General features: G+C 41.8%; 1 protein-coding gene across 1 annotated transcript; it reads right to left on the bottom strand.

The window, feature by feature from the left end:
* Positions 1–7,546: 7,546 nt before the first annotated feature.
* LOC138177941 (uncharacterized) lies at positions 7,547–10,867 on the bottom strand. The gene is made up of 6 exons (XM_069109300.1): positions 10,444–10,867; positions 9,950–10,074; positions 9,534–9,758; positions 8,245–8,380; positions 8,044–8,173; positions 7,547–7,985 (listed from the first exon to the last, which is right to left on the bottom strand). The coding sequence occupies exons 1-6, from the start codon at positions 10,705–10,707 to the stop codon at positions 7,900–7,902; spliced, it is 966 nt and encodes a 321-aa protein (XP_068965401.1). The 5' UTR covers positions 10,708–10,867; the 3' UTR covers positions 7,547–7,899.
* Between the last annotated feature and the right edge of the window lie 3,368 nt (positions 10,868–14,235).

The following is a 14,235-nucleotide window of genomic DNA, read 5'->3' as shown; positions in this document are numbered from 1 at the left end:
TTTAATTAACTGGAAGTATCTGTAATATGAACATCAAAAAGTCAATTATCAGAGAAAAGAGTCAGGAGAATAAAGTTTTGGAGGGCAAAGGATATATAGCGAACAGGAAGAATCAGGCGTTGGTACAGGAGAAATGAAAATTAAAGTAATACGACGAATGTACAACGATTATTGCTGTAGAACTCCAAAAAATCACTAGCAATATCTTTTCATTGCTAGAATTGTTATCTTTGATATCGAGTCGATTGCTGTTGAAGTTTTGGTTGGTTTCTACGACAAAAGACAGTTGCTCGACGTTTTGTAGATTCACGTTTCGTGTAAATCATTGTACCGCTGGAAACGCTAGCCGGCTATTTTTGTTCGTTAAAGGGCAGGTCTTATTTAACGGTAAACAAACAACTAAACTGTTGTACGCTTAGATAGATTCGAATTAATTAACGCAATTGTAATTAGCGTGTAATGAACGATACATGTACTAATTTCTACAATTCAAACCTTCGACAAGTCAACTCTCTGTTATGCAATGTATTTTACTTTATAATAATTACCCTGTTGCAGTATATCGGCTAACTTCTACAATTCAGTTCTCTATAGCGCTATTTTATGTATTTTAACTGTCTGATGATGTGATAAAGTGTAGCGGTACAAATCATGTTGTTGTTTTGCCTCGGAGTATCAAGATCGTTAGGATACACGTAATGTAAGAATAAATAAACTCCGAGCAAAACAATGTTGCCGCTACGTGCAACAATCGAACAAAGACGAATTTGAATTTTCCGGCTCTCCCCCGACCAGTATAAATAAGCGGACGCGATCGCAAGGAAGAATTACAGTCAGTCGTCGATCAGTTATCAACCAGTTATCAACGAATTATCAATCTAATTAACAAGTCATTAGCGATCCTATTTTACGACTTATACAGTGTTCGAGCGTCTCAGCGAATATGGCCTGTATACTAATTTATTATTTTAAATATATTCGACGGTTTCAACAACGAGCAATCTCGTCCAATAAATCTCACGGTCAAACATCCTCTACACAAGTCCTCTACAAAAGTAACGAAGATTTCGAAATAAACGATTTGGAAAATGAATATCCTTTATCGTCAATACTGACGATTATTTTGTGTAGAAAGAAAATATTAATAATATATGTTACGCACGCTATTGCTCAAAAATATTTTTCTTACTTTTGACAAAGTGTATTTTAATTGAAAAATTACTGATAAAATCGTGACAAAACCTTTCCGCAGCGTAAGCAGCGCGCGCGTACTTTGGGATATTTTCCCGCGCGAAGTGCTCGACTAGCGCACGAGACAGAACAGGTAACCCAATCGATCGGTGGAATCGAAATGGTCACACACCTGTGACCGATTTCGAGCCACGCGAGGAGAACACAATACGCACGAAATCCATCGGCGTTCGCGACCGAATAAAATCGATATCGGCCAGTCAAGTCGAACAGCGAGAAATAAAAACGCGTTGCGTCCCAGCAAACCGACAGAGAGAAACCCCACGCGATTCGCGAGCCGCCGCTCGATTTCCCTTCGATGTAGCAGTCAATTTTTAGAGAAAGGAAACGCCACTTTTTGTGGAATCTCGAGGAATCTCGACTCGATTTTTCATTGGTTTGCTCGTTTAATTAGAATGTACTTGTCTTATGTTTCCCTGCGGTTCTGTAAGGAGCAATTTTAATTCTTTCGAAAAAATAACAGCAGAATACGTCCCAGTCTTTTGGAATCTTTTAGAAACATTACTGAATCATTATAATATTTAGCTTTAAATAAATATGAAATCGTATTAGATTCTATCTGTTTTCAAATTTGATCAAATTTTATATTTATTTATCGTTAAAAGAAAAATTCATCTCAAAGGATCTATTGGAAAAATAAAGTTTAACAAGTAACAAATTACAAGTTGTCATTACTAATAAATTATTTTGCGTGACAATAAGAATTGATAATAAAAAGAAGGGAAACCCTACAAGTAGATCTTACAAATTACAAAGCAACTAGGAATAACAGGTTAATTTATTATCCTGTTAAATGATTAAGTGACTATTTAAATTAAAACCTAAACCTACATAAACTCTATTTCACAAAACGTAGCACAAGTTCCTCTGAAAAAGTCCGTGCTTTCTATGAAGGGTAAAGCTAAAAAATTCCATGATCCAACTTTCCCCTATGATCCACTCCTCTCAAACGTAGTATCACAACTACACTGTGAATTTTCCTACACTTATGAAAAAATGTTAATGTACAAAAGTATGCAAACTGCGCGTAATACGCAAAGATAGATAACATTCGCAAAGTACATTTCTCGTTAGAATATTCAGTGTTAAACAAATCTCTGCTTGCATTTCTTCTTCGTAATCGTTCCCATAACAGTGTGAATTTGCATAAAGAGTCCATAGTCTGACCATAAGTAAATAATATCTAATCGCGAATAATATTTGATAATAATAACCATCAAAGAACGTTTATCGTGTAAACGATGAAGCGAGTAGAAAAAACGTGGAAAAATCGAGGGTCGATCTTGAAACGAGGGCACGATAGCGTCGTCCAGTTTCGCCGTTCCTGAGGCTAGTCCGGTGGAGGGGAGGCAAGAGAGGGGCAGGCAGCGATGTAACGTCGATATCGCGCTCTATACCGGGCGTCGCGACGCCTAGTGGGGCGACCGGAGGATAGGGGAAAGTTCCACATGGGTAAAATAATCGATAGCACGACCGATATGTATGTACCAAGCGCCTACGTACTATATACGTACGTACATAGAGGAGATACACGAGCGCAGGCTGACTCCTATGTACCAAGCACTATGTGTGTGGTTACACGCGAACCGTGGTAGGGAGACAGAGAAGAGGAACGTGAGGTGGCGAGGGCGAAAGAGGAAGAACGGCCGGCCTATGCACGTAAACGCATGCTGCCATAAACACGGAAACGAGGCAGAGGGTAGTGGATCGAGGGTGAGAACGTGGACAAGGAGTTTTGCGTACGTATGCGTGGCTAACGAGAATGGATAATTCGCGCGGAAGTCGTAGAAACGGGTTAGTAAGGGGCAGATTCGGAATTAATAGAACGTAGTTTGGAATTGGGTGAGAAGAGTGAGGGATCGATGAATTCGTAGATTTAGATTGATCGATTAATTAATTCGTGACAATTCATATATTTCGACTGGTGGATCTTGGGAACGAAAAATGGAATATTAAAATAGAATGGAAAAGGGTGGCGAGGGTGTAAGAACACTTTTACGAACAAGGACGAATAATTCGCGTGGAAATCGTAAAGTACAATCACTGATCGTAATAGGCAGGTAGGCAGATTCGAAATTAATGGAACATAGTTTTGAATTGGATGGGAAATATCGAGTGGTAAATTCATTGATTTCGATTGATTCATCTCGGAAACAAGGAATTGACGATAAAATGAAAAAGAGTGAGAAAGAGTTTTTCATACGGATAACAGACGAGAATAGATAATTCATGTGGAAATCATAGAACAAGTCTGGTCAGAGTGTAGATTCGAGATTGATAGAACGTAGTTTGAAATCGAATATCAAGCATTGGCAAATTTGTAGATTTCGACTAACGGACCTTGAAAATAGAGAATTAAAGGAACATAAGATAAAAAAAAATAGAAACAGCGAGAAGTTTTACGTATAGACAGCAAACGAAAGCGGATAATTCGCGCGGAAATGGCTGAAGCTGGTTAGATTTAGCCCAGTGGTAGACTCGAGATTGATAGAACGTAATTTGGAACTGAGTGGGCAAAGTAAGGTGATAAAATTCAGATTTGTAAATTTCGACTCGTGAATCTTGGAATACGAACAGAACAGAGTAAAGAAGGTTAGAAAGTCATATAATTACAAATTTATCGTTTCCACGAAGTCACGCGAATTTGTATATACGTTACGTATGTCCTTTAACAGAGCAATAGCAAGGTCGTAAAGTTAATCAAGCACGAAACTACAAATCTTTCTACAAATTGTTGAAAAGGCGCCTTAAGAAATGTTGACCAGATAAAACAGAATTAATCGATGTTGTTGCGACATCGATCGATACCAACGCTTAATGCAATAATGTACGACCTCGCTATTTCACCACCACAGACTATTATACATAGTATAAAGATAGAAGAAGAAATGGTCGGTATATCCAAGATAAATATACAAAGAGGCAGCACACGAGCATAAAATTTGCATACCGGCTTAAAAGAGAGATAAGGGTGTTAATATAGTGGGCAAATAATGATAGTTTAAAGTTACCTTGTCTCTAATGACGAAACAGTAGAACGGACGAGGGAAAAAGGGACGAGCGTGGGCGTAAGATCAGTATACAAACGGCGAAACGAGGGCCGGCTAATAATAACTCTGTGCAGATTTTCCATATAAACATGGCGATGTGTGAAAACGGCGGGGGTGCGAAGAGAGAGCGTTGGGTATCGCCGTGGTGCGAACGAACAGGCAAAAGGTGAAAGTAAAATGCACGCGCACAGGTCTCTAAAGCGAAAGGGAGAGAGAGAGAGAGAGAAAGAGAGAGAGAGAGGAAAATAAAAGCTTGTCCGTTGCACGATAGATACGCGTGTAAAGTTAACTTCATAGGGGCGAGGAAGATAGAAATAATCTGAAACATTTTCAAATAACATTTACACTTACCCATTTAAAAGAGCGATAAACAAAGAAGAGAACAGAATAAACGAAATAAAAATGGATATCCCCGTACACCCCACACTATACAAACATACAGCCCGTAAATTCAACAAGGTACAAGCGCGTAAAAAAGCTAAAATGGAAGAAGAATTTCATGTGCGAACGTGAAAACACGAGAAAGATGCAAAGATGGGGTACAGAAGAAGAAAGGCAGAAATTCGTGTACGGTTGGCAGGAGGGTTGAGCGCAACGCCGACGCGCTTGTGAAACCGTACGTGTCCCTCGAAAGAGAATCGCCGAGCGACGAAGGGAAAGGGAGGCAGATAGTTGCTAACACATACGCGCCAAGTATGTGCGACCACAAGTATATGGAACGACAGAGAGACGGAAAGGACGCGAGGGGGGGCTGGAACGACGAAGAGGGCAACAGGGGCCGAGGGACAAGGGAGAACCTCCGAAGAACACGTTTGTAGGTGTTGCTGATTGAGAGAAAGCAAGACGCAAATAGGGAAACCATATGTACCTAACGTGAAATTTGTACATAGCCGCAAACGGGTGAGACCGAGAGGCCGGCAACGCTGCGAGGGATGCACGGTGGGGATTGAAACGCGTACGTACGCTTAGGCACACGTATACGGGCCATTACAGGCAACCGTCGGTCGGTGGTCATCGCGAACCATGAGCACACCCTACACCCTCGACGGCCATTGAAATTTTCTGAAACTGTGCCGCAAACAGCGAATCACACCGCTCGTACTACTACCACGCGAAAACTCGAAAGTTCGATCGGTTTATCGACTTATCTTCCTGTTATAACTGTCCACGGGATGTTTTCGTGTCTCGCTGGCGTCGGTTTTTAAATAAATAACTCGCGTTAGCTTTGCCTTTTCGATCTTTGTTCTACGAATTTACAGCGGTTTCTTCCTCGTTTTTTAAAGGAGATAGAATAATAAAACGTGGTTGTTGGAAAAAATGTTGTGGTTATTTTTAAAATACTTTTTCGGCTTAGTTGTTTGCTGTTATTGAAATTCCTGGCTTCCTTTGATGGAATATCGAGAACATTCCGCGCACCCCTTAAACTTCATTTCTTGAATGACGCATCTCGCGGTGCGAAATAGCTTCGTGCGTTATGATCTCGTTCGATTTGTGCAGATCTTCCATTTAGAAAACTCAATCCACAGCGACCTAGATTTTATTTGAAATAGAAATCAACCTTTCCTGGTTCTCGGTTCTGTAGTTTACAATAAGAATTCCTAAAGTTTGTATAGAACTTGTATACCTAATACCGTGATAAAATACGCTGAATATACTGATATTGGCATTTAAATAGTACAAGTGTATACTAAAGAATATATGTATAGTACATAGAAGAATGCGCTATTGCTATGTCTTTTCATAGATATAATGTCTTTTTCTATGACTTTTCTATGTCTAATCTATGTCTTTTTCATAAATATAAGTTAATAATCTGGAACATAAAATTTAGATATCGTTGGTATAAATCGGTCGAAGTATCTGGATACATAAACGGTAGTGTATCATTTTACTGCAGTGGATATGTTTTCGAATTCGTGACTGAAAGAAGGGATCGACCAAGATTGCCTTAAATTCAAATATCGATTTAGAATTAGGAACAGCACAAGCGTTTTTCCACTTAGCCGCATTCGATAAAAATTCGCATTTTATCCGCCAGAAAAAGAAGCAGGAAAGTTCGATCGACGGAATCCCGCGCGTTCCTCCGCTATCGATTATTCGACCGCGCGGAGGATTTTAATTTCGCGCGGGCAAAAAGACTGCCGCGAAATGGACGGAGAATTTTTATGAATTAACGAGATTTTGTTGCGCGTCCACCCAGTCTCCACCCTCTACATAGCCCGCGTCGAATGGAATGTAATTAGGTTGAAACAGGAAGCCCTCGGGCCTCCTTCGATGCATCCCCCGTTTCCGGCCATTTTTTATTCTCCGCTGCATCTGCCTTCGCTGCACACAGTCGCCATCTACGAATCTACGATCGTTTTCACGTAACAAGCCATTAAACGATTTGATTGGAAATTTTGGTAAATCATATTAATTGTAGTTAACGATAGTCGAAAGAATATTTATTCTAATTTTGTTTCTTTCTATTCTTTCTGGAGAAGGATATTTTAAAATATCTTTTAAGGTAATAAAAGTTATTGGAATAAATTCCAAATATTAAAAGAATTACTATGAGCAGAGATTCGAGGGATTTGAAGGGAGAGCGCCCTTCGACGAGTATTAGTAGAAAACGTCTACCACTGCCAATAGATCTTTGATCTTTTCGTTCTCAAATTTATCAAAGGTATAGCAACGTGTCATTACTCTTTAATTCGAATCAATTACTCTAATATCGCCTTTATTATTTAGTTTTCTTCCATATTTGATGCAAAAAGATCTCCCAAAATCAATTCAACGCTTGCATAATCTGGCCCTCCGAAGACAATAACCGAAACTAGTTGTCAAATTTATCAAAGGGCCAATAACGTGCATCGAACGTCGGCTTCGACCAATTACTTCGGTAATAAGCCGGTCCTCGGCTCCAGACAGACACCTAATGTTCCTACACCGGTGAACGAGCTTGTGAATTGTGGAGGACTCAACGGTGAAAAGGAAACGCGGCACGGGCCCCTCATACAGATGTCTCGTGAAGTCGCACCTGGCGGCAGGTGGTGGCTACGGCAGGGGTTCCCTGCAGCCCCTTCACGTCCCCTCACATTCGATAGATTCACGCGTGTGCCCGTGATCATACGTTACCTGGCGCGTGTTCAGCCGACCTCCTCGAGGAAACCGATCAACTGCTCGCCACGGACCGTGGAATCCGTGTCGAGCATCCTGGCTTAGTCCATTCGCGTCTTCCGGCTCGTTCAGCGTCGTGAATTCAAAGTTGAAGGACCGTGCATTGCAAATTGCGATGGATAAAGATTAAATTTGTAAAATTCCATTTGCAAGTGGAAATTATTCAACGGTCGATGAAAATTCTTGACAATGAAATCATGATAAATATAAGACATTTTGTAAAGTGTTAATCGAAAGTAGGAGTGATCAGGAAAATTTGTTATTGGAGAACTTTGTTCGTAATGTTTGGTTCAAGTGAAATTTCTATTAGAAATTATTCGCAGATCGACAGACTCGTGAATATCAAGACAAAACAACTTTATTGATCTTGGTGACACGTATCGTCGTTAAAGGCTGTCGTAGCGATCGAAATGCCCTTAGAACGTCCTTGTAGCTTCCTCTAATCGTATTCTGCTCCGATAGTGATGCTCATCTCCTCGGAAACGATTACCGTTTGATGGTACCAGCGATTGGTATCCAGGACAACTGCGAGACAAATCGATTATTAGGGAATTTCACAGTGAAGAAATCAAGCCAGACTTACTTATTTCGCCAGGATGTACTACGACTTTCAACCTGTAACAAGCGTAATGACACTCTCTGGGTGGTTCCAACATCCACAATTTCTCACCTTTGACCTGAGCTTGCCACGAAGGGTGTTCCACGTCGTCCACCTCAAAAAGTCGAAATATTTCATCGATAAAAGTAGAGAATGAAAATAAATATTTATTGAAGGAATACCCACGTGCATAGGGGCCCCATATCCTTGGCTACCCATAAAAATCCAATCGGTCTTCTCTGTTTCTGCAGTGACAGGCAGAAAATACGGCCTTTGATAGTGTTTCCTGAGCACACCGCCAATTTCTTCATCACAGTTACTCCTTTAACAAGAGTTATAATTATATTGTATTTCTCTATATTTATTTATTATCAGCCAGTTTATTATATATATATATATATATATATATATATATATATATATATATATATGTTTAATAATTTGCATCCATTTGCAAACCAAATTACCAGAATTTTTTATGAATCTAAGTTTATTAACAATGAATGTACGAAATTTTTTCTCGCTTTGTTTTAAGATATAGATTCTAATTCTGTTCCCTTGTTTAACATGTAACGATATTTTTATATCATCCTGTGCAAAACAATACAAAGTCCACTTCACAATGCGAAGTTATCAGACAGGAAAGGTAACGAAGAACGCGTCGCTCGACACGAATATGAGTTTCTAGGTAATTGTTTCGATGAATACGGGCCGCTGGAAACTACATAGTTCGCTTGGAAGCTCGTTAGCCGGATTGTGTGCATACGCGCGAGCTTTAGGGCGGTTATTGAAGCCCCAAAACTGCCTTCTTCACGGGCACCGTTCATCCATACTCTCGGGACACTTACTAAAACCTTGGCCAAAAAAAACATTACCAGATTTAACTGACAGTGACATTTAATGCCATCCGCTATATCCTTTCTCCTAATCTAGCGCTAACATACTACCTTTTTTCTTTAAAATAAATTTCAAATAAATCTATACCTAACAAACACGAAGATGGTATCCCACTGGGGGTAGCCACCCACATGATAATCAAACAGCTAAAAAATTCTACCAAATGTCCAAACTGGACAAATTATGAATGTAAAGAATTAAATAAAAAAAATAAATCTATATCTTTTCTTTTATTTTATATATAATCTATAGAAATGCTACAAAATAATACGATTATTTTAACCCAGCGTTTATTTATATTTAGGTTATATAGCACAATATCGTAATACAGTATTACCTCATTAATAGAGATACTTCTTGCCTCGTTAATAGACACGGAGTTATTTTGATTGTTTTCAGAAACTGCTTCGACGAAACAAGAGTTCGTGTTATAGGAATCTTACTCGTGGTCTACGTTATCTCGGCTACTAATGAATTATATTATATCTATGTCACATGTATCATGTATGTACATATAAAATCGATTAAATAAAATAGAAAATCAAATAAATGAAAATTACAATGGAAATTGTACTCACCAGCCCACGTACCATGGCTTCGTCCCTTTCTCCAGCAATGATCGACTAGCGCTCATATCGAACACGTCCTGAAGACTTTTAAACTCGGTTTTATAAGGAAAAAACTGGCAATTCGCGTCCTCTCCGTCGTACAACGATTTAAAGAAAGAAAACGAGAATGTTTCCGTTGCTGTCCAGTTAGTCATGGCATCCGTGATCACTACCGGTCTTCCTGAATACGCATATCTATTCCTCGAAAGAGAGCACAGAAGGATGAAAAAGATTCCAACATAGAACATAATAAAATTGAATTTCACATATACTTCTGTGTATTAACGGACGAATAAAGCAGAACGAGAGGGGATTAAAATTAATTCAAGAACGTAAGTGGAGCAAGAACTATTGACGAACTATTGAAGAATTGGACGAGCCAGTACCGTTCCTCAAAAATGGCAGGATCCACGTTGGATATCCTGTCAACCTGTTGAACGTCCCGACACATTGAACAATCCTCGGCTGGCCGGAATATTTTCTGCGTGAACGAAGGTACTTCCGCCAGGCACTTGAAAAATATTCAACCCTTAACAAAAATCGATTTACTAACGCTAAAAACCGATTTAAGAATAGGAAGAAACGCAAGGATAAAGACCGATATTTTGCCAAAATGTTTACTAAAATTCTTCGAAAATAGGTCAGATATCACAAACAACGATTAACTCTATTCAAAAAAAAAAGAGACAGAAAATTAAAAACTCTCTTACAATCACGTGACAAAAATGATATGATTGAAGTACATGTAGAAAGAAACAAAGATAAAAACAAATCTTTTACTGAAAAAACGATTTCCCCAAGGATTGATCTGTTTTAAAGCTCAGATCGGTCGACTTTCTTATCTTTCTTTTTAACGAAAAGGATTGATTTCGTGGCTCACCTTGTCGTAACGAACGGTGTGCACGTAATTCCAAAGGAATTGACCTAGAATCCACGCGAGGATCAGCAAGATCCACAGGTGTCTCCTGCGGAACTTCGATCCTCCGGGTCTAAGAAGACATTGAGCGCGAAACAATTTCACAGATCTGCTAGGAAGTGTTGTTTCCTCAATCTTCGTCACTATCGCGCGTAACTCCTTCTTCGCCAGTTCGAGCGACTTTTTCGAAGACTCGTTGGACACTTTATTGCTATTCACGTCCGTCATGACATTCGATAAATCGGTCGCTGTGTCTCGAAACTTTGAATATTCGTAAAATAATCACTAAGATGTTACCGATCCTTTTCCAAGAACTTTTTGTAAATTGTGGAATTCTTAAATTTAAACTGCAGAATCTATAAGTTAAGCTTAATGCTGTTTAAAGTTTAATGCTCGAGAAAACTTCGTCTTTTATTATTATTATTATTATTATTATTATTATTTTAGATATCGAAAATCTTGGAAAAGTTCTCTGAGACTTCTGACGGTCCTGATGGTCGACGTGGAACTGTGCCAGGATCCTTTCACGGGGTTCCACAGAGGCAAAGGACACGGTTGCGCACGGGAATGATGCGATACGGGGGTGTGAAATGAACAAGAATCTGGGCTACCGATTGATTGAAACGAGATCTACCCGAACGCGTGGAAAGGGGCATCGAAACAATTTCTCGTCTATTTTCTACACCAGCAAAAAAGAATTTCCGCAAGAAAAAGTTTAAAAAAGAAACAGCCAGAATGATCAACGGTTTCATTTTAATGTCTAACGATTCGAAGAAAAAAGGTGACGAAAAAGGGGAAAAATTATCAAGTCTATAAACATTAAATTGAAATAAGAAATCAAAAAATTATATAAAGAAAATTATTCGTTTCGCAATTTTATGAGGATTTTGCAAGAATCGAATATGTTTGAAATTAAAAAAGTGAACGATGTAAACGTGACGCACGAACGGATCTCCCTCTGCCATAAATGTGTGTCGCTGGTTTCTTATCACATGGAGCAGGTGGTAGTGATCAACGAGCCGTGAGGATTTTCTTGTTAAAATACAATCATCGAGCTAACTCTTATCGCTCGCACCCATTTCTTTAACGCGGCTCCTTTCCATCTCCAATCCATCGATACCGTATCAATTTTTAACTGGAACGGTTACTTACTCTACCACTGTTTATTCTATTATGAAAAATATTTTAAATACGTTATGTATTTTTTATATCTTTTTCATTTTTTTTCTTTCAATTATTCAACCGAATTTAATCAACTTCTACGCTTAAAAGAAGTTCGGGAAATCTCGAACGAAAAATGATACTAGGAATATTAAATTAAATATAGAATGGATTTTTCGAATGAGAAACACGTACAGAGGACGATTCTCGTGTAATTGTTAGAGCGAAAGGGGCTGTTTCGTGCGACGACCAGAGGGACCCACCCTCGTTTACGATTGCAAATTGACAATCTACGTGCCAATCTGAATCTTCGTTAACGATTATTCCACGTAGAATTAACGTTAGATTCTCTTTTTATGGGGAGCACGAAGCGGCTACGGGTTCTCAGGGTGTAGGACCACGCCCTGGAAAACCCCGATGAATTTGATATTCTCCTATAGCCGGATGGTGACTGGTCGGCGCCTTTGGCCCCCGCCAGTTTGCCGATCCGGTGGGGAGGAGAAGTTGGTGGACCCGTATCTGCCAAGACCACTCACCTCACCTTCTTGTGGGGCTCCCCGTCACCCTGCACCAGCCTTGACTGGGGCAGGGTGCGAAAGAGTGAGTGGCACCAGGATGGAAACCCTTGTTGACGACCTCGGCGATTTCTCAAGAAATATTATGGATAGAAAAACGAACCAAAGAATTGTTTACGGTGCAGGGGAGGGATACCACAGTACCGGCGAAGCCGCGGGTCGTAAAGTGGAAGCCGCTGCGTCGTCATCGAGCAACCGTGGCCGTCCGGGGGTGGGCCACCAGGCCCCCGGACACGCTCATGCGTCTGGCGAAGGGAACAAGCGAACTGGGAGTGTCTCGAAGAGGGTCAGAGGAACCCGACGTCACGACCGTCGGCCCGGGATCTTCGTGGGGTGGGATGCGGCGGCGGCGCGGTGGCGGCGGGGGGCGAGATCCGACGATGAAATGTCGTCGTGCTCTTACTATTCGACCGTTGCGGGCACGCTCGGCAAGCGGTCGTACCGCAGGATTACCGGGTCCGCAGAAAGCACCGCCTCCGCCGCCAACGGTCGCGGCAGAGGCGCGGGACGTCGCACACGGCGGGGGGACGCGTCCGCGGGGGATCCGGACTCCGCGCTACTGCCGGCTCCCGATAAAAGGAAGAAGAGGGGCGCGAGGCCGGATACCGACACCGACACCGACGCCGAGGCTGCCACCGTGGCCGCCGCCTCCTCTACCATCCGCGGCGATGCCGACGGCGGCGACGACACGCGGAGTGACGAAATGAGGATCGGATCGGTCGACAAGCAAGTGAGGTGATAGGGCGTGATAGTGATTGAATGAACACTCGAATTTATTTAACAATAAATGTTTATTAACGATAATATCTAATGGGCACACTTGGCGTAAACTCGCAGTTGTTAAATTCGGTTCGCGGTTCGCGGATACAAGTTCAAGCTCGGATAGATACGATTCGACATGCGCTACGAGTTCGCACGATGATTGCTGGAGAGGTCGAGGAACTCGGATACAGTCTAGCTATTAACTATCAATTCGGACTGACGACTCGCGACTGAGTTTTTTCTCACGATAATATTGCATAGGAGAGCTATGATGGGGTCTGTCTCGGGATATGAGATCATCGGATTCGTTGAGGGAAGCGTTGGTTCGGAAAGTGAGGGAAATGGACGTCGCTGTTAATTGGCTAAATTTTGAGTCGTTGGTTGGAAAAGGATGCTAACCACCCTTGAGAGAAAGTTGCCAGGAGGAAGCGTCGCACGTGAGGAAAGCAGACTTCCAGCATCTTCTCGTAGTGGGTGATAGATATAGGGACTGTTGAGACAAAGACTATTTGTTCCTTTGGGGGACCTTAGCTAAATAAATCCTAAGATTTGTAGCGGGCCCTTAGGTTAGCTGAAAATGTTCTGAAGGAATGTATCGACATCTGGCAATCATCTTGTCCGAAGGATAGGGTCTTTGTGTAGCGGGCCACGGGACAGAAACCGTTGGGGTGTTTGCTGTCGAGTGCCGCTACACAAGTAACCATGAAGGACGCGGAACCGACCCACGATCAGGAAGAGGAGGACGTCACATACCTGCGAAGGATGGTGCGCTTTCTGGAGAGAGAGGTCAGTCCCCTCCAAGAGACGGTAGAACGCCTGACCAAGGAATGCGCGGAGAGGGCAGCCAAAGATGATAACAACGATGGTGAAGGACAAGATGTGGGGATCACCTCTACGAGGGGGACGAAAGATAATGCTCCCGGGGCCCCAACGGGAACGGTTCTACCTAAGTATCTGGGTATCTGGATAACTACCGCGAAGCGCGGAGGCCCCTGCAACGAGCCATGAAGGAGGCGAAGAGGCGGGCCTGGGACGAGCTTCTGGCTAGCCTCGACTCCGATCCCTGGGGGCGCCCTTACTAGATGGTATTGAGCAAACTCCGTCCATGGGCGCCTCCCTTAACGAAGAGCATGGACCCTCGGTTCCAGGAGCAGGTCGTCGGCACCCTGTTCCCGGGAGCGGCGAACAAGGGAGATGGCAGCTTTACCAAAGAGGAGGAGCAGGAGCCTTAACCGCCGAAAGAAGAACCACGTGTCAC

This window comes from Bombus flavifrons, chromosome 3 (assembly GCF_040668555.2).
Source record: "Bombus flavifrons isolate JBK064 chromosome 3, iyBomFlav1_principal, whole genome shotgun sequence".
NCBI classification, from domain to species: Eukaryota; Metazoa; Arthropoda; class Insecta; order Hymenoptera; family Apidae; genus Bombus; species Bombus flavifrons.
Note: the sequence above shows the minus strand (reverse complement) of the source record. Positions and strands in the feature narration are given on the sequence as shown.